Source organism: Melospiza georgiana, chromosome 22, assembly GCF_028018845.1.
Source record: "Melospiza georgiana isolate bMelGeo1 chromosome 22, bMelGeo1.pri, whole genome shotgun sequence".
In the NCBI taxonomy this organism is placed as follows: domain Eukaryota; kingdom Metazoa; phylum Chordata; class Aves; order Passeriformes; family Passerellidae; genus Melospiza; species Melospiza georgiana.
Genome location: NC_080451.1, coordinates 5355973 through 5381868, shown reverse-complemented (window position 1 = coordinate 5381868; position 25896 = coordinate 5355973). Strand labels below are relative to the sequence as shown.

Sequence of the window (25896 nt, the reverse complement as noted above, 5' to 3'; positions counted from 1 at the left end):
GAGAGACAGAAAAAACAAAAAAAAAAAAAACCCAAAAACCCAAAAAAACCCTCCTACCTCCAGCACGGGGGATCCGCTGGGTCCTAAAGCCGCACCTGAGCCGGCCCCTTTCTCCTCCCGCGCTGCCTGGGAGGGGGAAAGCCGGGAAAATCCCCAAAATAACCCCAAAAACCACCCGTGAGAACGCCCCGCTGCCAGGGGCGGTGGAGACGGGGTGTATTGTTGTTTTTGGGTTTTTTTTTTTTCCCGGCGGGATGAGCTTTAAATCCATGGAAAAGCGAGGAGGGGTTTGCGGGGCTGCAGGGAGGGAGGGAGGGATGGAAGGAGCAGCTCCGGGATTTTTTTCTGCCACCTCGTCAGCTCTTGGGGAAAAAAAAAAAAAAAATCACTGCACCCCCAAAATTGGGATGCTGGGATCACGGGATCCAGGGGAGGATCCCGATTCCCCCCCAGCAGCGAGGATGCTGCGGCCCCGAGGGGGATTTGTCCCGGGACGGGGCGGGAAAAGGACGCAGATCACCCAAATCCCGCTTTCCACACCCGGGGCGGGAAAAGGTCCCAGGTCATCCAATCTCCCTTTCCTCACTAGACAGGGCTGGAAAAGATCCCAAATCACCCAAATCCCACTTTCCTTACCTGGGATGGGGCTGGAAAAGGTCCCGGATCACCCAAATCTCCCTTTCCTCACCAGACGGGGCAGGAAAAGGTCTCAGATCACCCAAATCCCACTCTCCCCATCCGGGATGGGGCTGAAAAAGGTCCCAAATCATCTAAATCCCACTTTCCACACCAGAGGGGTGGGGAAAAGATCCCAAATCACCCAAATCCCGCTTTCCCCACTCGGGACGGGGATGGAAAAGGTCCCAAATCACCCAAATCCTGCTTTCCCCACCAAACGGGGCTTGAAAAAGTCCCAGACCACCCAAATCCCGCTTTCCCCACCAGACAGGTCGGGAAAAGGACCCAGATCACCCAAATCTCCCTTTCTTCACTAGACAGGGCTGGAAAAGATCCCAAATCACCCAAATCCAGCTTTCCTCACCCGGGATGGGGCTGGAAAAGATCCCAAATCACCCAAATCCCGCTTTTCTTACCCGGGATGGGGCTGGAAAAGGTCCCGGATCACCCAAATCTCCCTTTCCTCACCAGATGGGGCAGGAAAAGGTCTCAGATCACCCAAATCCCACTTTCCCCACTCGGGACGGGGCTGGAAAAGGTCCCAAATCATCCAAATCCCACTTTCCACACCAGAGGGGTGGGGAAAAGATCCCAAATCACCCAAATCCCACTTTCCTCACCCAGGATGGGTCGGGAAAAGATCCCAAACCACCCAAATCCCACTTTCCTCACCCAGGATGGGTTTGGAAAAGGTCCCAAATCACCCAAATCCCACTTTCCCCACCAGACGGGGCTTGAAAAAGTCCCAGATCACCCAAATCCCACTTTCCACACCAGACAGGTTGGGAAAAAGTCCCAGATCACCCAAATCCCGCTTTCCCCACCAGACAAGTTGGGAAAAGGTCCCAGATAACCCAAATCCCACTCTCCCCATCTGGGACAGATCAAGAAAAGGTCCCAAATCACCCAAATCCCGCTTTCCTCACCCGGGATGGGGCTGGAAAAGGACCCAGATCACCCAAATCCCGCTCTGCAGGGATCGGGATGATCCCAAACCCCTTGAGCTCGGCAGGGACACAGAGCCAGAGCTGGGGGTGAATCCTGCGGGTTTGGGGTGAACAATTCAGGAAAGGAGCAAAGGGAGGGCACTGGGGTGGAGAGAGAAGGGGTGTGGAGATGGGGATGGGGTGAGCAGAGGAGATTTTCTCCCGTGGGATTGGATTCCCAGCAGCCAACGCTGGGTTGTGCCGAGGGCTGAGCACCGGGACAGGCTCGGAGAGGTGCAAAATGCAGGAAAAAAGGGATTTTCAGAGCAGGATGAGAGGTAGATGGGGCTGGAAGGTGCTTCCATCTCCTCTCCTCTGGTTTTCCAGGTTGAATGATGGATAAAACCACCCAAAGGACCCCAAAAGCACACAAAGGACCCCCAAACCACACAAAGGATCCCTAAAACCACCCAAAGGATCCCAAAACCACCTCAATTTCTAGGATGAAGGATGGGTAAAACTACACAAAGGACCCCAAAACATCTCGATGAAGGAGGGGTAAAACCACCCTCAGGGCCCCAAAACCTCAGTTTCCAGGCTAAAGGATGGGTAAAATCACCCAAAGGACCCCAAAATCACCCAAAGGACCCCAAACCACTCCAGCTGCCAGGATAAAGGATGGGTAAAACCACTCAAAGGACCCCAAAAGATCCCTAAAACCACGCAAAGGACCCCAAAATCACCTCAATTTCCAGGATGAAGGATGGGTAAAACCACCCAAAGGATCCCCAAAACCACACAAAGGATCTCTAAAACCACGCAAAGGACCCCAAAACCATCTCAATTTCCAGGGTAAAAAATGGGTAAAACCACCAAAGGATCCCCCAAACCACTCCAGCTGCCAGGATAAAGAATGGGTAAAACCATCGAAAGGACCCCAAAACCACCCAAAAGATCCCTAAAACCACCCAAAGGACCCCAAAACACCTAGATGAAGGATGAGTAAAACCACTCAAAGGATCCAAAAACCACCTCAGCTGCCAGGATGAAGGATGGGTACCCAAAGGACCCCAAAATCACCTCAATTTCCAGGCTGAAGGATGGGTAAAACCCACCCAAAGGAACCCAAAACCACTCCAGCTGCCAGGATAAAGGATGGGTAAAAACACCCAAAGGATCCCGAAAACCACCTCAGTTTCCAGGTTGAGGAATGGGTAAAACCACACAGAGGACCCCAAAACCACCCAAAGGATCCCCAAAACCACACAAAGGATCTCTAAAACCACCCAAAGGACCCCAAAACCATCTCAATTTCCAGGCTAAAAGATGGGTAAAACCACACAAAGGATCCCCCAAACCACTCCAGCTGCCAGGATGAAGAATGGGTAAAACCACCGAAAGGAGCCCAAAACCACCCAAAAGATCCCTAAAGCCACCCAAAGGGCCCCAAAACACCTAGATGAAGGATGGATAAAACCACCCAAGGGACTCCAAAATCACCTCAGTTTCCAGGACAAAGGATGGGTAAAATCACCCAAAGGATCCTCAAAACCACACAAAGAATCCCTAAAACCACACAAAGGACCCCAAAACACCTAAATTTCCAGGCTAAAGAATGGGTAAAACAACCCAAAGGAGCCCAAAAACACCCAAATGATCCCCAAAACCACCCAAAGGACCCCAAAACTACCTCAGCTTCCAGGCTGAGCAATGGGTAAAACCACCCAAAGGACCCCAAATTCACCTTATTTGCCAGGCTGAAGGATGGGTAAAACCACCCAAAGGACCTCCAAAACCACACAAAGGACCCCTAAAACCACGCAAAGGACCCCAAAACTACCTCAATTTCCAGGCTGAGGGATGGGCAAAACCACCCAAAGGACTCCAAAACAAGTCGATGATGAATGAGTAAAACCACCCAAAGGACCCCAAAACACCTCAATTTCCAGGCTGAATGATGGATAAAACTACTCAAAGGATCCCCAAAACACCCCAGTTGCCAGGCTGAGGAATGGGTAAAATCACCCAAAGGACCCCAAAACCACAAAAAGGATCCCTAAAACCACCCAAAGGAGCCCAAAACCACCACAATTTCCAGGCTAAAGGACAGGTAAAACCACCCAAAGAACCCCAAAACACCTCAATTTCCAGACTAAGGGATGGGTAAAACCACACAAAGGACCCCAAAATCACTCCAGCTGCCAGGCTGAGGAAATGGTAAAACCACACAATGGATCCCTAAAACCACACAAAGGATTCCCAAAACCACCTCAGTTTCCAGGATGAAGGATGGGTAAAACCACCCTCAGGACCCCAAAACCACCTCATCCTACAAAGTGAAGGATGGGTACCCAAAGGACCCCAAAACACTTAGATGAAGGATGAGTAAAATCACCCTCAGGACCCCAAAACACCTCAGTTTCCAGGCTAAAGGATGGATAAAACCACACAAAGGATCCCTAAAACCACCCAAAGGACCCCAAAACCACCTCAGCTGCTCCCACCGAGCTTCTGCCAGCCCCCAAGTGCAGCCCTGTCCCCATCCCAGCTCCATCGGGGGGGGCAGGAGCCGCCTGTCCATAATTAAATGAACTTTCCCACCCCCAGGCCGGGAACACCCTCCCATTCCATCCAAGCCAAACACCCCGGAGCGCTCGGAAATTCCAACGGGAAGCGGCTCCGGGTGCCTCTGCCTTGGCTGCTGCCAGGAACGGGCAGAACTCCCGAGGGCTCGGAGCTGGGAAGGTTTTTCCAGGCTCGGGAAAGCGCCGTTAACAACCGCAGCCTTGGCCGGGCCCTCAGGAAATCAGGAAACCTCTTACCTCTGCTTGTGCCTCATTTCCTGACCTAATCCCGGCTCCCCAGGGCAGGGAGGCGCCGCCGGAGCTCGGAGGGGGGTTCAGATTTTCCATGGAAGAGAATTCCTGCAGGAAGCAGCCCTGGAAAAGCCCAGGAGGGGCTGGAGCAGCACAAACCCTCGGGGAGCTGCTCCATCCCTGTGGGATGCAGCGTTTCTGCCTCCCTCGGCTTTTCCTCGGTGGAAGGAGAGAGGTTTTGGAGTCTCAGCCAGGACACCTGGGCTTTTCCAGCGGTTATTGTTATTTTCTAGGAAATTCCAGCTGGAGAGAGGTTGTCCAGGCCAGTTTGGTCCGCAGGAATCCCAGTGGTGTCATCCCCTGGCTCCAGGCCCTGCTTTCGAGCATCGAGCCGAGTGTTTCCCAGCCTGCCTGGGAATGAGGTGACCCCGAAACCTCCTCTGAGTATCCATCCAAGGGATACCCACCCATGCCACCCCAAACCCATCCCCAGTGGCCAGCACGGACGAGCAGCCATGAAAATAAGTGTTAATTTATTGGACAAGACCCGTGACAGCCCCGTCTGGAACCCGCGAGCGGCGCCGTCGCCTTCCCGGCAGGGAAAGAGTTAAAAAATAGAGAATTTGTGGGGTCTGTAATGCTACAGAGGTCCCATCCCCAAGCAGAGGGGCTCTGCCCGAGCATCCCGAGCGGAGAAGGGGCCCAGGCGCCGGGGATGGAGCAGCAGCCTCGGCAAGCTGGGAACGGGGACTGTAAACTCCCTACACATCTAGAGGGGACTGGGGCTTCACAGTGACACAGCTGGGAGTGCTGGGGACATCAGGGACCCCCTTCCTGGCTGGGGACATCAGGGACCCCCTTCCTGGCGGCCTGGGGACATCAGGGACCCCCTTCCTGGCGGCCTGGGGACATCAGGGACCCCCTTCCTGGCTGAGGACATCAGGGACCCCCTTCCTGGTGGCCTGGGGGCATCAGGGACCCCCTTCCTGGCAGCCTGGGGACATCAGGGACCCCTTTCCTGGCTGGGGACATCAGGGACCCCCTTCCTGGCTGAGAACATCAGGGACCCCTTTCCTGGCTGAGAACATCAGGGACCCCCTTTTCTGGCAGCCTGGGGACATCAGGGACCCCCTTCCTGGTGGCCTGGGGACATCAGGGACCCCTTTCCTGGCTGGGGACATCAGGGACCCCCTTCCTGGCGGCCTGGGGACATCAGGGACCCCCTTCCTGGCGGTCTAGGGACATCAGGGACCCCTTTCCTGGCTGGGGACATCAGGGACCCCCTTCCTGGTGGCCTGGGGACATCAGGGACCCCTTTCCTGGCGGTCTAGGGACATCAGGGACCCCCTTCCTGGTGGCCTGGGGAGATCAGGGACCCCCTTCCTGGTGGCCTGGGGAGATCAGGGACCCCCTTCCTGGCGGCCTGGGGACATCAGGGACCCCCTTCCTGGTGGCCTGGGCAGGACATGAGAGGCCCAACTGGCCCCGGTGGGCAGCGTGGGAGTGGGGGGGAGTCCTGCAGGAAGAGCCACGCTGGATCCTCCTGCTGCTTCTCTGGGCTGTGGCCATGGGATCAGCATAGCCAGGGATTCAGTGTGGCCATGGGATCAGTGTGGGCACAGAATCAGTGTGGCCATGGCATTAGAGTGGCTGTGGGATCAGTGTGGCCACAGGATCAGTGTGGCCATGGGATCAGTGGGGCTGAGGGATCAGAGATCAGTGTGGCCACGGGATAAGGGTGGCCATGGGATAAGGGTGGCCACGGGATCAGGGGGGCTGTGGGATAAGGGTGGCCATGGGATCAGCGTGGCCACAGGATCAGGGTGGCCAGGGATTCAGTGTGGCCATGGGATCAGTGGGGCTGAAGGATCAGAGATCAGTGTGGCCACAGGATCAGCATGGCCATGGGATCAGTGTGGCCATGTGACCATAATGGGATCAGGGTGGCCATGGGATCAGCATAACCATGGCATTAGAGTGGCTGTGGGCTCAGGTGTGGCTGTGGGCTCAGAGTGCCCATGGGATCACCGTGTCCATGGGATCACCGTGCCCATGGGATCACCGTGTCCATGGGCTCACCGTGCCCATGGGATCACCGTGTCCATGGGATCACTGTGCCCATGGGATCACCGTGCTCATGGGATCACTGTGTCCATGGGATCACCGTGCCCATGGGATCACTGTGCCCATGGGATCACTGTGCCCATGGGATCACTGTGTCCATGGGATCACCGTGCCCATGGGATCACCGTGCCCATGGGATCACTGCGCCCATGGGAACACCGTGTCCATGGGATCACCGTGCCCATGGGATCACTGTGTCCATGGGATCACTGTGTCCATGGGATCACTGTGTCCATGGGATCACCGTGCCCATGGGATCACCGTGCCCATGAGATCACCGTGCCCATGGGATCACTGTGCTCATGGGATCACTGTGTCCATGGGATCACTGCGTCCATGGGATCACTGTGCCCATGGGATCACCGTGCTCATGGGATCACCGTGTCCATGGGATCACTGTGTGGGGATCACCGTGCCCATGGGATCACCGTGCCCATGGGATCACCGTGCCCATGGGATCACTGTGCCCATGGGATTCCCATCCGCGATGCTGAGGGATCCCGCCTGCCGCATCCCTGCTTTTTCCGGGATCAATAAATTAAGGAAGTGTCCAAGGGCTGGGGCAGAGGCACAGCTGGCACTGCTATCTCATGGCCAGGGACATCCTGGGTGTGGCAAACAGGGGCTGGTCCAGGGGTGGCCAGGCCGGCTGCTGCTGGCTCAGCTCCTTCTCCAGCCTCTTGAAAAGCTTCTTGGAGGCTTTTTTCCGGCGCAGCCTTCGGAAGCAGCCGAGCAAGCCGTGATCCAGGGCAGTCTGGGGCCAGAGCAGGAGGGAAATGGGGTTGAGGGGGCACAGGAGAGCCCCGTGCCCACCTGGGGAAGCTCCAGGGGGATGCCCTCTCCCAAAGCCCCCCTGACCCACCTCCAGCACGAAGGCAGCGAAGAAGTTGAGGGCGGCGATGCCCAGGAGGAGCAGCTTGAAATTGAAATCCTCGATGGGCTGGAGCTTCAGCAGGGATTTGGGGAAGCCCAGCGGGTACAGGGTCAGCCAGATCATCAGGCCGAAGAGCAGGATGAGGACAAGGAGGAAGAGCACTGGGGGAGAGAGGGGGCAGGGTGAGGGGCAGGGGAGAGAGGGCTGGTGGCTCTTGGTGTCCCCATGGAGGTCCCCGTGGATGCCCCTGTGTGTGCCCCATGCGTGTCCCCCTGGGTGTCCTGTGGGTGTCCCTGTGTGTTCCCCTGGCTGAGACTCCAAAATCTCATTCCTGTCCCCATGGGTATCCCTGTGGGTGCCCCGTGGGTGTCCCTGTGGGTGCCCTATGTGTGCCCCGTGGGTGTCCTGTGGATGTCTCAATGGGTGCCCTGAGTGTCCCCATGGGTGTCCCCCTGACTGAGACTCCGAAACCTCATTCCTGTCCCCATGGGTGTCCCTGTGGGTGCCCCTTGGGTGTACCTGTGAGTACCCCTGGGTGTCCCCCTGGATGCCTTGTGGGTGTCCCCATGGGTGTCCCCTTGAGTGTCCCCCGAGTGTCCCCATGGGTCCCCCTGGGTGACCCCATGAGTGCCCCTTGGGTGTCCCCATGGATGTCCCATGGGTGTCCTTGTGGGTGCCCCCCTGGGCATCCCTGTGGTGTCCCCTTGGGTGTCCTGTGGGTGCCCCTCAGGTGTCCCCTTGGGTGTCCTCACCGTTGGTGTAGAGTGGCTCCCGGAAGGGGTAGCCCTTGGACATGGCCACGGCCAGGATGAGGTACTGGAAGCCGGTGACACAGAACAGGACGGTGTTCTCGTAGTTGGGCAGGTTCTGGGGCGCTGTCACCGTGCTGTTCAGGGGGACGTACCTGGCACAGGGACAGGGGACAGGGTCAGCAGAGAGGCCAAGGGGGGCTGGGCATCACCCCTCGTTCTCCATCAGTTACAGCTTTGGGAAGAGCAGGGGCAGCTCCAACCTCTGCTCTGGGACCAGGGATGGATCCCTTGGGAATGGGAGCTGGCCCAGGGGGGTTTGGGTTGGAGGTCAGCAAAGGCTCTTCCCCAGAGGGTGCTGGCACTGCCCAGGCTCCCCAGGGAATGGTCCCAGCCCTGCCAGAGCTCCAGGACAGGCTGGAATTGTTGAGATGTCTGTGCAGGGCCAGGGGTTGGACTGGATGATCCCTTCCAACTAAAGACATTCCATGCTTCCCTGTCTGCTGCCAAATCCCAGGACACACCCTGGGCTCTGCCACAACCTCAGTGTCATCCCCATCACCAAACCCTCAGGAAACCAGGGCAGGTTCAGGTGGGATATTGGGAAAGACTTCCTCATGGCAAGGGATGCATGCACTGGAACAGCGTGTCCAGGGGAGGATGGAATCACCACCCTGGAAGTGTCCAAAATCCCCGTGGACCTGGCACTCGGGGCTTAGTGGCAAACAGGGCCTGGCAGTTGAACTCAATGCCCTTTTCCAACCCTGAATCCCACGATTCCCGGATGTGGGGCCCTCACCAGCTCTGTGAGACGGTGATGAAGTAGCTGAGGACCTGCACGGTGATGAGCAGGGCTGTCTGCAGCAGGAGGCTGCCCAGCACCAGCGCGCTGATCAGGGCTCCCTGCGGCCGCCGCACGCCCAGCGCCGGCGCCGGCCCCGTGCGCCCCATCAGCACTGCCACCGTGGTGGTGATCACCAGGTCGAAGAACAGGAACTGGAAATCACTCAGGTTGGTGTTGATCTGGGCAGGAGGGAAGGGACAGGCTCAGAACCGCTGGGGATGATGCCTCACAGTTTTAGTTTTTATATTTTTCATGTATTTGTGACCCTGCAGTTCTTTAGTGTGTAACTCCAAACCCCACATGCAGTGCCAGCTGCTGTTCTCCCGGCTGGGGCAGACACAGCAATTCCTCTCCATTTCCTCAAGGACACCTCACTGCCTCAGGATTTCATATATTCATTTAATATATTTTTTATTATTTGTAATATTTTCAGTTTGTAATTTGTACTATAACCCTGCAGTTGTTTAGTGTGTAACTCCAAACCCCACACGCAGTGCCAGCTGCTGTTCTCCCGTTTGGGGCAGACACAGCAATTCCTCTCCAGGCCTGGAAGTCAAGGACACCTCAGTGCCTCAGGATTTCATATATTCCTTCAATATGTTTTTTATTATTTGTATTTGTAATATATATTTGTAATTTGTAATATATATATTATTTAATATATATTGTAATTTATATTATATATTATTAAATATAATAATATACTATAATATAAATATTATTACTATTGTAATATATATATTATTTAATATGTTTTTTATTATTTGTATTTGTAATTTGTAATATATCCCTGCAGTTGTTTAGTGTGTAACTCCAAACCCCACACGCAGTGCCAGCTGCTGTTCTCCCGTTTGGGGCAGACACAGCAATTCCTCTCCAGGCCTGGCACTCAAGGAGCCCTCACTGCCTCAGGCCCCCAGAGATTCAACAAAAGGGAGCTGTGGGGAGCAAACTTGGGGTGAATTACTTCATTAGCTGAAGCTGTAATTGGAGGATTAACCCCCAATATGCAAATGGACCAAAGTTATAAAAGTGTGAAAACCTCCAACCCATGGTCCATTTTTGGGTGCAGCCCTGGGGAGGTTCTGTCTGCCCAAGATGTACCTGAGGGCCCTTCAATAAATACACCTGCTTTTTAATCCATTAATTTTGTCTGGCTCTGTTTTTAGGCAGCCCCAAAAGGCATCGGTGCCCCAGGAATTCTGAGAAAAGCAGGGATTGGGGTGGCACTCACAGTGTAGAGCAGGAGCACGGACACAAACTGCACCAGGCTGTACAGGGCCATGTACTTGAAGACCCCAAAGGAGGTGACCAAGGAGCACCGGCCCTCCCTGGCAGGAGGGGAATGGCGTCACCAAAAACGGCATCACCAAATGGGCACCCAATGGTCAGCAATGGGCACCCTAAACCAGTAATGAAAAGCCCCGAACCAGTATAAACCAGTAACCCCAAATCCCCTCCCAGCCCCTCCAAGTCCCTCCCAGTCCCCCCAATCCCTCCCATTTTGTCCTAGTCCCCTCCCAGTCCCTCCCAGGTCCCTCCCAGTTTATCCCAGTCCCCTCCCAGTCCCTCCCAGGTCCCTTCTAGTTTCCTCCCAGTCCCTCCCAGTCTGTCCCAGGTCCCTCCCAATCCCCTCTGAGTCCCAGTCCCTCCCAGTCGCCTGCCAGTTTATCCCAGTCCTCTCCCAGGTCTCTCCCAGTTTATCCCAGTCCATCCCAGTCCCCTCCCAGTTCCCTCCCAGTTCCCTCCCAGTTTATCCCAGTCTATCCCAGTCCCTCCCAGTCTATCCCAGTCCCTCCCAGTCTATCCCAGTCCCCTCCCAGTCCATTCCAGGTCCCTTCCACTCTATCCCAGTTGCCTCCCAGGTCCCTCCCAGTCCATCCCAGTCCCTCCCAGTTTAATCCAGTCTCTCCCAGGTCCCTTCCAGTCCCTCCAAGTCCCCTCTGAGTCCCAGTCCCTTCCAGTCTCCTCCCAGGTCCCGCCCAGTCTATCCCAGTCCCTCCCACTCCCCTCTGAGTCCCAGGCCATCGCAGTTCCTCCCAGTAGGGATCGGCGGCACTCCCGGGATTCCCCCGCAGCATTCCCGGGATTCCCCCGCTCACCGGATGACCCTGGGCACGCACTCGATGGTGGCCACGCGGGAGGTGAAGGGCGAGGCCACGGACGCCTCGGCCTCGGACAGGGAGATGCCCACGTCGGCCGCCCGCAGCGCCCCGCAGTCGTTGGCACCGTCCCCGCACATCCCCACGCAGTAACTGCGGGAAAGGGAGCCCGAAATCCTCAGGGAATGGGGAAGGGAGCCCACGTTCCTCAGGGAATGGGGAAAGGAGCCCAAATTCCTCAGGGAATGGGGAAAGGAGCCCGAAATCCTCAGGGAATGGGGAAGGGAGCCCAAATTCCTCAGGGAATGGGGAAGGGAGCCCTCATTCCTCAGGGAATGGGAAAGGGACCCCAAATTCCCTCAGGGAATGGGGAAGGGAGCCCAAGTTCCTCAGGGAATGGGGAAGGGAGCCCAAAATCCTCAGGGAAAGGGACCCCAAATTCCTCAGGAAAGGAGAAGGGAGCCCTCGTTTCTTAGGAAATGGGAAAGGGATCCTACATTCCACAGGGAATGCAGGAAAGGAACCCCACATCCCCTCAGGGAATGGGAAAGGGAGCCCTCATTCCTCAGGGAATGGGAAAGGGACCCCAAATTCCTCAGGGAATGGGGAAGGGACCCCAATTTCCTCAGGGAATGGGGAAGGGAGCCCACGTTCCTCAGGGAATACAGGAAAGGAAGCCCACATTCTTCAGGGAATGGGAACAGGACCCCATATTCCTCAGGGAATGGGAAAGGGAGCCCAAACTCCTCAGGGAACACAGGAAAGGAACCCCACATTCCTCAGGGTATGAGAACGGGATCCCACATTCCCAGGGAATGGGAAAGGGACCCCACATTCCTCAGGGAATGGCGAAAATCCCTGGCTCAGCTCAGAGAAGATGTGGATGCTCCATTTCAGGTTGGATCTGGTGCAGTGTCCCTGCCCACAGCATGGGTGCCACCAGCTGATGTTTGAGGCATCATCCAACACCACCCACCCTGTAATTCCAGGATCCATTCCCTGGGATCCAGCCCCTGGGATCCAGCCCCTGGGCCTTACTTGAGCTCCTGCAGGCTGCACACCAGCTGCGTCTTCTGCTCGGGCAGCATGCGGGCAAACACGGTGGCCCGGAGCAGGATCTGCCAACGGGGAGGATCCGTCAGCATTCCCGGGGGACAGGGAACTGGGAATGTGCAGCTGGGAACTGGGATTGTCCAGTAAGGAACTGGGAATGTCCAGCTGGGCACTGGGATTGTCCAGAAGGGAACTGGGATTGTCCAGTAAGGAATTGGGAATGTCCAGCAGGGCATGGGAATGTCCAGTAGGAAACTGGGAATGTCCAGTAGGGCATGGGAATGTCCAGTTAGGAACTGGGAATGTCCAGTAAGGCACTGGGGATGTCTGGCAGAGAACTGGGATTGTCCAGCAGGGAACTGGGAATGTCCAGCAGGGAACTGGGATTGTCCAGTAGGAAACTGGGAATGTCCAACTGGACACTGGGAATGTCCAGTAGGGAACTGGGGATGTGCAGCTGGGCAGGGAACTGGGAATGTCCAGCAGGGAACAAGATTCCCAGTGGCACTGGAGGGCTCCCAGCAGCACTGGAAGGTTCCCAGTGGCACTGGAGAGTTCCCCAAGGCACTGGAAGGTTCCCAGTGGCACTGGGAAGTTCCCCAAGGCCCCTGGGGGCTCCCTGCCCACTCACCCTGGGCAGCAGCTCGGAGAAGTGCTCGCAGACCACCTGGAAGGATTTCCCGTTGAGGGCGAAGTGGCAGTGCCGGGGTGGGAGGGAGGAGCTGTCCCGCTGCTGCAGGCCCTGCCAGGAAACAGCTCCAGCTCCAGCCCCAAGCCCAACCCCTGCAGGGCCCCCAGGCCAAGCCAGAACCCGCCTGGAGCAGCAGGAATGGCTCCCCAAATCCCAATTCCCAGTGGGGCTGTTTGGGGTACAAGGCTGGGCTGACCCAGCTCTCTACACCCAGCCTGGAGCAGTGGGAATGGCTCCCCAAAATCCCAATTCCCAGTGGGGCTGTTTGGGGTACAAGGCTGGGCTGACCCAGCTCTCTACACCCAGCTTGGAGCAGTGGGAATGGCTCTCCAAAATCCTAATTCCCAGTGGGGTTGTTTGGGGTGCAGGGCTGGGCTGACCCAGCTTGGAGCAGTGGGAATGGCTCCCCAAAATCCCAATTCCCAGTGGGGCTGTTTGGGGTACAAGGCTGGGCTGACCCAGCTCTCTACACCCAGCTTGGAGCAGTGGGAATGGCTCCCCAGAATCCCAATTCTCAGTGGGGCTGTTTGGGGTCTCCATGCCAGACCCAGAGCAGTGGGAAAGGCTCCCCAAAACCCCAATTCCAGGCACACCAATGGGGCTGTCTGGGGTGCAGCCCAGCCCTCCACGCCCAGCTGGGAGCAGGATCTGGCAGCATCCATGGGGAGGTGTTTGTAGCTGCCATTCAAGCCTGGATCCCTGATGTGCTCCAGGGAAAGGCAGGAGCAGCTGAACCTCTCCTGAAGGATGGGTTTATGAGGAGCAGGATCACAGCCTTAATTGCCTCCAAGGATGATGATGGAAAACCCCTTCCCACCCCTGGGAGGGCTCAGGGCCAGGCTGGAGCACCCTGGGAGAGTGGAAGGTGTCCCTGCCCATGGAATGGGATGAGCTTTGAGGTCCCTTCCAACCCAACCCATTCTGGGATTCCCAGGACTGTGGAGAAAGCTGGATTTGAGGGACTCCATTTCTTAGATATTGGGAAGAAATTCCTCCCTGTGAGGGTGGGCAGGCCCTGGCACAGGGTGCCCAGAGCAGCTGTGGCTGCCCCTGGATCCCTGGCAGTGCCCAAGGCCAGGCTGGATAGGGCTTGGAGCACCCTGGCATGGTGGAAAGTGTCCCTGCCCATGGGATGAGCTCTAAGGTTCCCTCCAACCCAAACCACGCTGGAATTCTGTGATTCCACGAACACCCAAGCTCTGCAGGATGCCTGGGCAGTTTGGGCTCCCAAAGGGTGTCCTGGGCTCTCACCTCGGGCTGCTCCTCTCCTTGGGAATGCTCGGCCAGGACGAACTTGAGGGCGGCGGGTTTGTCGTGGCCGGGCGGCGAGGCCGTGACGAAGATCACGCCCTCCCTGGGCTCCACCATGCGGCACCCCCGCGCCACGTTCATGGCTGTCAGCATGTTGTCCCCTGCCAGGGGGACAACACGGGCCATCAGCAAGGAGGTTTTGAGATGCCCAGGCCAAGAGGAGCAGCTCCAAGCTGCTGTGTCCCCTCTCCCGGCCACCGCAGCCATGTGGTGGCTTTGCTTCCCTCTTCTTTCCTCCGAAACCTCCTGCCTGCCCTGCCCCAGAGAAATGTGGGTTCAAGCCCTGTTCTCCTGCCTGGAAAACACCCAGAGGTGACCCCACACCCCCTGCATTGGGCAGGGAATTTGGGATTTCAAACACAGCAATATTTAGGGGATGGACAGCAGAACAATGGGTTCTTCCACCCAAAACACATCCATGCCCTGAGCCCCACAGTGGATCGTGGATCCCGAGGGCAGGGACGCACAGAGCCAGGACCAGGAGTGCTCCTGGTGCCCCCACAGCTGCTCCAGGCACAGATTCCTGCTGGGGGTCATAATGGGGTTCCTGGTGAGATTCCTGGTGGGATTCTTGGTAGGGTTCCTGAGGTGGGGTTCCTGCTGGGATCCCTGAGGTGGAATTCCTGGTGAGGTTCCTCGTGGGATTCCTGGTGGGATTCCTGGGGTAGGGTTCCTGTTGGGATCCCTGGTGGGGGGGGTCCTGGTGGGGTTCCCGGGGTGGAATTCCTGGTGGGGTTCCTCAGGTGGGGTTCCTCAGGTGGAACTCCTGGTGGGGTTTCTGGTAGGATTCCTGGGGTAGCGTTCCCATTGGGATCCCTGGTGGGGTTCCTGAGGTGGAATTCCTGGTGGGGTTCCTGGGGTAGGTTTCCTGGGGTGGGATTCCTGTTGGGATCCATGTTGGGGTTCCTGGTAGGGTTCCTGGGGTGGAATTCCTGCTGGGATCCCTGGTGGGGTTCCTGGGGTGGAATTCCTGGGGTAGGGTTCCTGGTGGGATTCCTGGGGTGGAATTCCTGGTGAGGTTCCTGTTGGGATTCCTGGTGGGATCCCTGGGGTAGGGTTCCTGTTGGGATCCCTGGTGGGGTTCCTGGAGTGGAATTCCTGGTGGGGTTCCTGGAGTGGAGTTCCTGGGGTGGCGTTCCTAGTGGGGTTCCCGGTGGGAAAGCCCTTTCCCCCTGCACACTGCCCAGGACTGTCAGTGTGCCATCCCTCCCTGAGCCCCATGTTCTGGTCCCTCCAGGGTCACCTGTCACCATGACGGGGCGGATGTTGGCGCTCCTCAGCAGCTGGATCACCGGGGCAGACTCTGGCTTCAGGACGTTTTTCATGACCAGGAACCCCAGGAAGTTCAGGCCGCTCTCCACAGAGTCCCTGGTGGGAGACAAGGAGCCTTTCATCACCTCCAAACCAGCACAGAGGATCAAAGGGTGTGAGAAACTAAAATCCATCTGGGAACCAGCCAGGGATTCCCTCCATATGGATTAGGGATGAATTCTCTGCAGGGAATCCCAGGAAATGCTGGGAGAGAGTGAGGAGATGGAGAGAGGGAGTCCTGGCACAGACCTGGGGAGCTGCAGGGCGTCCTCAAAGGTGGCCACCGTGCCCAGGGCTTTGCAGGCCAGAGCCAGGACCCGGAACCCGTCGGTGGTGTAGTGCCGGAGCATCTGGGAGAAATCCGGGGGCACTGGAAAAGCGAGGCCAGAACAGCTCCTGAGGGAGCCTGGAGATCCCAGGATGGGCTGGGGGAAGCTCTCCCCACCCTATGGAGCCTGGAGATCCCATACTGAGCTGGGGGAAAGTCTTCACCCCATGGAGCCTGGAGATGCCATACTGGGCTGGGGGAAGCTCTCCCCACTTCAAGGAAATCCCATACTGGGCTGGGGGAAGCCCTCAACCCCATGGAATGTGGAGATGCCATACTGGGCTGGAGGAAACTCTCCCAACCCCAAGGAGCCTGGAAATCGCATGATGGGATGGAGGAAGCTCTTCCCACTCCAAGGAGCCTGGAGATCCCATACTGGGCTGGAGGAAACTGTCCCCAACCCAAGGAGCCTGGAAATTCCACCCTGGGCTGGGGGAAGCTCTCTTCACCCCATGGAACCTGGAGATGCCATACTGGGACGGAGGAAGCCCCTAACCCCATGGAATCTGGAGATCCCAGGATGGGCTGGAAGAAACTCTCCCCTAACCCCAAGGAGCCTGGAGATCCCATACTGGTCTGGGGGAAGCCTGCAACCCCATGGAATATGGAGATGCCATACTGGACTGGGGGAAGCCCCCAACCCCATGGAGCCTGGAGATGCCATACTGGTCTGGGGGAAGCCCCCAACCCCATGGAATTTGGAGATGCCATACTGGTCTGGGGGAAGCCCCCAACCCCATGGAATTTGGAGATGCCATACTGGGCTGGGGGAAGCTCTCCCCAACCCAAGGAGCCTGGAGATCCCAGCATGGGATGGAGGAAGCCCCCAACCCCATTCCCCATCTTCTGGCTCCTGTTTCCTTTCCCTCCTGTGGCTGGGGCCACCCCAAAGCCTTTGGGAGCTGCCCCACAGCGTTCCTGAGGATAATTCCCTGGGGGGAGATGAGCCTCAGGGATGCAGCCAGCGGGACGGGGGGTGAGCCCACCTCCCAGTACCAACCAGTTTCCTTCCTGCACAGACTGGCCACCATCTCAGGGGCGCCCTTGACGTAGGCGTGGGCCGAGGCCTCCCCGGGCAGCTTGACCAGGACGCTCATCCTCTGGAGAGAGGAGGAGAACGGGAAACGCCGCAGGATCCCCAGCGGGGCCTGGTGCCTCTGTGGAGAGCGGGTGGGATCAGGGCCCGGCAGGAACTCCTCCAGGAGGCAGGAACTCCTCCAAGGAGGCAGGAACTCCTCCAGGAGGCAGGAACTCCTCCAAGGAGGCAGGAACTCCTCCAGGAGGCAGGAACTCCTCCAAGGAGGCAGGAACTTCTCCAAGGAGGCAGGAACTCCTCCAAGGAGGCAGGAGGGTGAGGAACTGTTCCATGGGTTACCCTGTCCCGAGGTTGCTCCTCCTCTGGTGGAGGTTTCACCACGGCCAAGACCTTCATCTCAAACTGCTGGAACGCCGGCAGCTCGCCTTCCTCCTCCTCCTCCTCCTCCTCCATCATCTCCAGGCGCTGAAATCAAGAGGGCAAAACCCTGATGAGCTTATCCACCCACAGAGGGTCCAGAACCGCCGAGATTCCCAACGCCTCCCTCTCCAGCCCTGCAGCCCCCATTGTGGAAATCTACAAAACCAGAGGGTTTTGGGAAAGCTGCAAAAGGCAGGCTTTAGAGGCAGTAGAACTATGATTAGAGCTAAGCAGTAGCCATGAGATAGGTCAGCATAAAAATTAAATTTAAACTGTAGAAAAGCAAGGGCAAATAGAACAATGATCTGTGGATTAATGCTTGTCTAGAATAACTCTCTAAGCTACAGAAAGTTTATCTAGCAAGATATTAGGAAGGTTGAAGCTTAATAATGGAGCTCTGTGCATTGTGTTTTAAGGCTTACAAGCAGGTTTTGTATTCGAAATAAGCAAGCATTGTTTTAACCAAAGGTACATGTGCTTATCGTGATTGGATAGAACTACTGTCAATGTGCTTTTGCTTTGTGTGATTGGTCAAAAAACTTATAAAGTGAGGTGTAACATTAAATTCTGTGTCTGCTGCTTGGGATGTGAGCTGCTGGCATCTTCCCACTGTCATAACCATGTAATGAGACTGATGCTGGAAAATAAAACAGCTCAAGGCACGTTCCACAGCAGCCCCGTCCCGTTGGTGATTTGCACACAGCCACACCCGCCTCACCCAGCCGGTGGATTCCAGCATTTTGATGTCCACGGGGTCCCCGACGAGCTGTCCCCGCAGCGGTGACACGGCATGGCAGGTGGCCAGGGCGTAGAGCAGGGCGCCGGCGGGCAGGCAGCGGGGCTCGTGCACGATGGGCAGGAAGCGCTGCTGCTCCAGGGGCACCACGCCCCACACGTCCAGCCCCTCCTGGGTCAGCGTCCCCGTCTGTGGGCACAGCATGGTGGGTCCGGGCAGCCCCGGTGCCCACCCTGCCCGCCCCACCCCTGTGGCAGACCCCACAGAGCTTGGGAAAGCTCCATGGAGGATTGAGACTCAACAGTAGGTGTCACAGACATCTTTTCACTAAAAATCCTTTCTTGGGGTTTTTTGCCTTCTGAGAAGGTGAGGCCCCAGAAACAAGAGGTAAACAGTGGTTATCTGCTGCTGTGGAATGCATCAGGTGGATTTTTGATTGGCCCATCTTGGATGTTTATAATTAATGGCCAATCAAGGCTGAGCTATCTCGGACAGAGTCTGAGAGAGCTGCCTTTTGTTATCATTCCTTTCTATTCTATTCTTAGCCAGCCTTCTGAGAGAAAACCTTTCCTTCTATTTCTTTTTAGTTAGTTATAATGTAATATATAGATCATGAAATAATAAATCAAGCCTTCTGAACATGGAGTCAACATTCTTGTCTCTTCCCTCACCTGAAGACCCCTGTGACCACTGTCACAAGCAGGAATGCTGAGTCATGATGGACAGCAAAATAAGCTCCTGTCTCCCCCCGCCCCTTAGCCTTATCTTTGTAACCTCATAGGCCACTGTACCCAACCCTTGCTGTTGGACAAGTTTGGATCCCCCTCCACCCTATAAAAAGGGGCTGTTTTAGCCCATTCAACATAAGAAGAGCTGTCGCTGGACCCTTCACAGTCTCCCCAATAAACCATCGCTGTGGAACACCAGGATTTCTCCTCTCTCACATCTGCTGGAGTCTCAGCCAGGGGCCCCCTACCTAGCAAGCAAGAGCTGAGATCCTAAGAGAGCTTGCAATCACTGTAGAGCTGATAATCACCAAGCTTGCTAGAGGGTGGCCCCACAGGATCGACCTCGAGCTAGCCTAGCTTTGGGCACCCTGTCCCCCTGGGGACTGGGCTCCTGGGGGATCTTGCACTGCTTGATAATACGACCAGAATAGAGGCTTTATTATGAGACAGCAAAACAAGCTCCTGTCTCTGACCCCCCGCCCCTTAGCCTTATCTTTGTAACCTCATAGGCCACTGTACCTAACCCTTACTACTGGACAAGTTTGGATCCCCCCACACCCCATAAAAAGGGGCTGTTTTAGCCCATTTGACAGAAGAAGAGCTGTCACTGGAACCCTTCAGTCTCCCTAATAAACCATCGCTGTGGAACACCAGGACTTCTCCTTCTCCTCTCTGTGCAGCATCTGCCACAGCCTCAACCAAGGGCACCCCAGCGAGCAAGCAAAGAGCTGAGATCCTAAGAGAGCTGATATCACCAAAGAGCTGACAATCACCAAGCTTGCTAAAGGGTAGCCTGCAGCGACAGCCAGGAGCTAGCCTAGCTTTGGGCACCCTGTCCCCCTGGGGACTGGGCTCCCGGGCAATCTTGCACCGCTTGATAATAAGGCCACAATAGAGGCTTGATTATAATGAGACAGCAAAATAAGCTCCTGTCTCTGACCCCCTGCCCCTCAGCCTTATCTTTGTAACCTCATAGGCCACTATACCTAACCCTTACTATTGGACAAACCCTTACTATTTACACCCTATAAAAAGGGGCTGTTTTAGCCCACTCAACAGCAGAAGAGCTGTCACTGGAACCCTTCAGTCTCCTCAATAAACCATCGCTGTGGAACACCAGGACTTCTCCTCTCTTACGTCTGCTGCAGCCACAGCCAAGGGCACCCTACCTAGCAAGCAAAGAGCTGAGATCCTAAGAGAGCTGATATCACCAAAGAGCTGACAATCACCAAGCTTGCTAAAGGGCAGCCTGCAGCGACGGCCACGAGCTAACTGGGCATTCGGGCACTCTGTCTCCCAGCGGGACTGGGCACCCGGACCATCCTCCCAGACCAGCTCGATAATAAGGCCAAGATCAAGGCTTTGTTGTATGCCTCACCTTGTCGAAGCACACCAGGCGGATCTTCCCGCACAGGTTGATCCGGGGGGGGCTGATGCAGAAGATTCCCTGCTTTTTCAGCCGGTTCTGGGCGTAGATGGTGCCCACGGTCATGGCGGCCGGCAGCGCTGGCGGCACGATGACGGTGACCAGGTCCAGGGCGCGGATGATGATTTGTCCCACTGGGACCTGGGAGGGGAGCAGGAGGAACAGGATCCATCCCTCCCCTGATGGATCCCTGTGGGTTCTCCCGCTCGCTCCACCAGCCCTACCTTGTTCCTAACGAGGATGAGGATGCTGTACAAGGTGCCGATGAGAGCTGTGCAGAGGGAGAAGGGGCTTGGTTACAAAGCAGGGCACAGCAGGGAGATGGGATTCCATTCCAAGGAATCTGGCGGCTCCACAAGGCATCTCCACGTCCAGACCTACCCAGGATGGCGAGGAACAGCACAAACTTCACAGCGTCCTTGTAGAACTTGAAGCTCACGGGTTTGGGGTAGAGGATGGAGCTGATGAGGTCTCCCTTGGCCGTGCAGAACCCTGCGGGACAGGCAGGAGGTCACCATAGCACCACTCCCAAGGGCACGGATTTAACCCGGGATTCATCCTGGGTTATCCCCCACGCCCTCACCTGTGCGGGTGACCACGGCCAGCACCTCCCCGCCCACGTAGGCCTTGGCCTGGATGATCTGTGTGCCGCAGAACAGCGTGTGCCGCCGGTGCTCCTCGGGGCAGTACGCGGCTCCGCCCGCCGGCAGCGGCGTCTTCATCACCGGCACGCTCTCCCCTGCCCAGAACAGTCCAGGGGGGGATTGTCACCCCAGGGGGGTCAGGGGCCAGCCAGGGACATTGCTGGGGACAGGGACACTGCTGGGGACAGAGACACTGCTGGGGACATTGCTGGGACACGGACACTGCTGGGACACGGACACTGCTGGGGACATTGCTGGGGACAGGGACACTGCTGGGGACAGAGACACTGCTGGGACAGGGACACTGCTGGGACAGGGACACTGCTGGGGACATTGCTGGGGACAGGGACACTGCTGGGACAACACAAACACCACTGGGGACACTGCTGGGGACTCACATGCACACTGCTGGGGACACAGATACTGCTGGGGATATGGACACTGCTGGGGACACACACCCTAGTGGCACCAGTGCCACAGTGACACCCACCCAGGGTGATGACATTGATGCCTGAGGATTTTACACTCTGCATTTTTGAGATCCCGTGCTGCATTAGTGCCTAACTCTAAACTCCATAGTGCCAGCTGCTGCTCTCCCGTTCTGGTCAGACACAAAAGTTCCTCTGGGCCTGAAACTCCAGGACACCCTCCAGCCTTAGTGCTCAAAAAGTATAAACAAAATGAGCTGGGGGGCAGCAAACTTGGGGTAAATACTTCATCACCTGATGCTGTAATTGGAGCATTAACCCCTGATATGTAAATGGGGTTAAAAATTTATAATTGTCTGAAAAACTCATGACTATTGTCCATTTTGGGTGTAGCCTCAGAGGTTTCTGACTGCCTGTCGGAACTCAGTGCATCCCTCTGTGTGTCCAGAGCTGCTGAGGACCCCGTCGAGGGGCTCAGAGACCCTGGCATGCTGCCCAGAACACCTGGGGATTTGATTGTGACCCTTGGAGCAAGTTGCCAACTTTGTATGAGGACATGAAAGTCACACAGGTTTGAACAGTGTAATAACAAAATGATCACAGGGTGAAAATGTAGATTTTAGGATTTTTGGTGTGGGGGTTATGGGGACAAGATGGAGGAACTTGGACATGTCTAGTCTTCCTCCTTCTTCTTCTTGTTCTCCATTTTCTGCATGCAGTGATGTTGGCACTTTGGGATTGGTTTAGAGTAGAAGTGCACTGTCTAACACAGGTGATGGGTATTGGGAATTAAGTGTAAATATGTTCTACGTAGTTTGTAGTATAAAAGGACAACACAGAGTGCCTGTGGCTGCCTGGCTGAGCAGATCTCTGCTGGGCAGAAAGAAAATTTTATAGATAAGAATTAATAAACAACCTCAAGACTGAAAAGTGAGGAGTCCAGACTCATGTTTCAGTTGCATGGGCCGAAGCAGAGACACCCTGCACATCTCGGGGGCAGCAATTATCAACAGCAAGCCGAGAACTGCCCAAGGTGTATCCATGGAAGGCCTTCAACTGCTCAGGCAGCCACCCCTGAGGGTGCAGGGAGGGCTCTCACCGGTCAGCAGGCTCTCGTTGACCATGCACTCCCCGCTCAGCAGCGCCGCGTCGCACGGCAGCACCGCCCCGGCCGCCGGCAGCCGGATGCAGTCCCCGGGCACCAGCTCTGCCGAGCTGACCACCAGCTCCTCTGGGAAACAACGCTGATCAGGGTGTGGGGAATGGAGTCACTCATCTCCAGAAACCTGGAGAACCCACTCAGGGATTGGGGAACAGGGCACTCATCTCCAGGCACCTGGAGAACCTTCTTACAGCATGGGGAACAGGGGCACTCATCTCCAGAAACCTGGAGAATCCCCTCAGGGATTGGGGAATGGGGAAACTCTTATCCTGACACCTGGAGAACCCACTCAGGGATTGGGGAACAGGGCATTCATGTCCAGGCATCTGGAGAACCCACTCAGGGCCTGGGGAATGGAGTCACTCATCTCCAGGCACCTGGAGAACCCACTCAGGGCCTGGGGAATGGAGTCACTCATCTCCAGATATCTGGAGAATCCACTCAGGGCCTGGGGAATGGGGAAACTCTTATCCTGACACCTGGAGAACCCACTCAGGGATTGGGGAACAGGGCATTCATGTCCAGGCACCTGGAGACCCCTCTCAGGAATTGGGAAATGGGGCATTCATCTCCAGAAACCTGGAGAACCCACTCAGGGATTGGGGAACGGGGCACTCATCTCCAGGCACCAGGGAAGCAATCCCCATGGGATAAGGCAGCAAACAGGAAGGGGTTAATTCCCTGGAGGTGGGAAATTGAGACCAGGCCTGGGGAGAGCTGATCCAGACCAGAATTCCCAGCAGGGAGGTGCCAGGGCTGGGGAGAGCTGATGCAGACCACAATTCCCAGCCACCCTGAGCACTGGGAATGGCACAAACACCTGTGCACAGCCAGGGTTTGGGCTGTGTGACAAACGGAACCACCAGAGGAACCCCAGGGATTCCCAGCACTGGGAAGAGCAGGAGGAAAAGGGCTGCTGGGACAGGGCAGGGATTCATGGGAGGATTATCCTTTCCCTGAAATCCCCTGTTAAATTAAATCAAATCCATATTGGCTTTGGAATATGGTCTTGTCTGCACCTTCACTTGGACAGAGGCATCTTTTACTAACTGGACTCCAAAACTATTCCAGTGTCTCATAAGATTATTCCTGTGTATCCCAGCATTATTCCAGTGTATAATAACGTTATTCCCATTTATCATATTGTTAATTCCCATGTATCCCAACATCACTCCTGTTTTATAACACTATTCCCATATATTGTATCATTATTCCCATGTATCCCAACATTATTCCCATATATCATAATATTAATCCCATATATCATAAGGTTATTCCCATATATCACGTTATTCCCATGTATCCCAACATCATTCCTGTGTATCCCAACATTATTCCCATGTATAATAGCATTATTCCCATATATCATAACATTGTTCCTGTCTATCCCAACATATTCCCACACATCCAAACATTACTCTGGTGTCTCATAACATTATTCCCATGTATAATAACATTATTCCCATATATCATAACATTATTCCCATGTATTTTAACATTTTTCCCATATATCATAAGGTTTTTCCCATGTATCCCAACACTATTCCCACACATCCCAACGTTACTCTGGTCTTTCATAACATTATTCCCATGTATAATAACATTATTCCCATATATCATAACATTAATCCCATATATCACAACATTATTCCCATATATCACAACACTATTCCCACATATCCCAACATTATTCCTGTGTATCCCAACATTATTCCTGTATATCATAACATTATTCCCATGCATCTCAACATTACTCTGGTATTTCATAACATTATTCCCATGTATAATAACATTATTCCCATATATCAGAACATTATTCCCATGTATAATAACATTATTCCCACACATCCCAACATCACTCTGGTGTCTCATAAAATTATTCCCATGTACAATAATGTTATTCTGGTGAATCCCAATATCATTCCCACCTATCCCAACACTACTTTGGTGCAGAACCAGGATCCCAAAGGACACATCATCCCAACCACCATCCCAAAAATCCTCCCTCTCACCTCCTCCAGGCCGCCGCACCCGGACCCCCACGGAACATTATTCCCATATATCCCAACATTATTCCCACGTATCTCAACATTATTCCTGTGTATCCCAACATTACTCTGGTATTTCATAACATTATTCCCATGTATAATAACATTATTCCCATATATCAGAACATTATTCCCATGTATAATAACATTATTCCCATGCATCCCAACATCACTCTGGTGTCTCATAAAATTATTCCCATGTACAATAACGTTATTCTGGTGAATCCCAACATCATTCCCACCTATCCCAACACCACTTTGGTGCAGAAGCAGGATCCCAAAGGACACATCATCCCAACCTCCATCCCAAAAATCCTCCCTCTCACCTCCTCCAGGCCGCCGCACCCGGACCTCCACGGACATCCTGGCCATGTTCCGCAGCGTGGTGCTTTGCTGGGAGGGAGGCAGTGATCAGAATCCACCCAAAACACAGGGAAACATCCCCAAAAACAGCCTGGGGGGCTCGGCAGCAGGGAGGGAGGGCAGGGAGAGCTGGGAGAGGGCTGTCCCCACCCACCTTGCGCGTCTCGTAGAGGGACAGCCCCAGCGAGAAGGTGGAGATGAGGAAGATGCAGGCGGCGTAGTAGTAATAGGCATCACACACCCACAGCACCATGCTGAGCACTTGGAACAGGTAGAAGGGGTTGAGCACCTGCAACAAGGAGAAAAAACAGCTCTGGGAGCTCACTGGGAGACCTCCTTGGGGTGGGAGAACCTCCTCCAGCCTATGATTGGATTTCCAGGATCCTGGAAATGGGGGAGAACCTCCCCCCGTCCACCATGGGATTTCCAGGTTCCTCAGGATGGGAGAACCTCCCCCAGCACATCATGGGATTTCCAGGTTCCTCAGGATGGGAGAACCTCCCCTAGCACATCATGGGATTTCCAGGATAGTGGAAATGGGGGAGAGCTTCCCCCAGCCCAATATGGGATTTCCAGGCACCTTGGGGTGTAAGAAGCTCCTCCAGCCCATCATGGGATTTCAGGATCCTGGAAATGGGGGAGAGCTTCCCCCAGCCCATCATGGGATTTCCAGGTTCCTCAGGGTAGGAGAACCTCTCCCAGCCCATTATGGGATTTCCAGGCTCCTTGGGGTGGGACAACCTCCCCAGCCCATCACAGGATTTCCATGATCCTGGAAATGGGGGAAAGTTTCCCCTAGCCCACCGTGGGATTTTCAGGTTCCTCAGGGTGGGATAACCTCCCCCAGCCCACCATGGGATTTCCAGGCTCCTTGGGGTGGAAGAACCTCCTCCAGCCTATCATTGGATTTCCAGAATCCTGGAAATGGGGGAGAACCTCCCCCAGCCCACCATGGGATTTCCAGGTTCCTCAGGATGGGAGAACCTCCCCTAGCACATCATGGGATTTCCAGGATAGTGGAAATGGGGGAGAGCTTCCCCCAGCCCATTATGGGATTTCCAGGCACCTTGGGGTGGAAGAACCTCCTCCAGCCCATCA

General features: G+C 55.4%; 1 protein-coding gene across 1 annotated transcript in view; it reads right to left on the bottom strand.

The window, feature by feature from the left end:
• Positions 1-6953: 6953 nt before the first annotated feature.
• The window catches only part of ATP13A2 (ATPase cation transporting 13A2), a 38848-nt gene continuing 19905 nt past the window's right edge, over positions 6954-25896 (bottom strand). Inside the window, 21 exon segments of the mRNA XM_058039148.1 lie at positions 6954-7298; positions 7407-7579; positions 8171-8322; positions 8967-9190; positions 10246-10342; positions 11114-11266; positions 12152-12231; positions 12798-12908; positions 14109-14269; positions 15412-15536; positions 15729-15849; positions 16808-16964; positions 17183-17308; positions 17982-18188; positions 20106-20294; positions 20378-20424; positions 20535-20645; positions 20737-20892; positions 22325-22456; positions 24762-24828; positions 24953-25087. Of these exon segments, the coding sequence (XP_057895131.1) occupies positions 7128-7298; positions 7407-7579; positions 8171-8322; positions 8967-9190; positions 10246-10342; positions 11114-11266; positions 12152-12231; positions 12798-12908; positions 14109-14269; positions 15412-15536; positions 15729-15849; positions 16808-16964; positions 17183-17308; positions 17982-18188; positions 20106-20294; positions 20378-20424; positions 20535-20645; positions 20737-20892; positions 22325-22456; positions 24762-24828; positions 24953-25087 (2895 nt within the window). The 3' untranslated portion in view covers positions 6954-7127.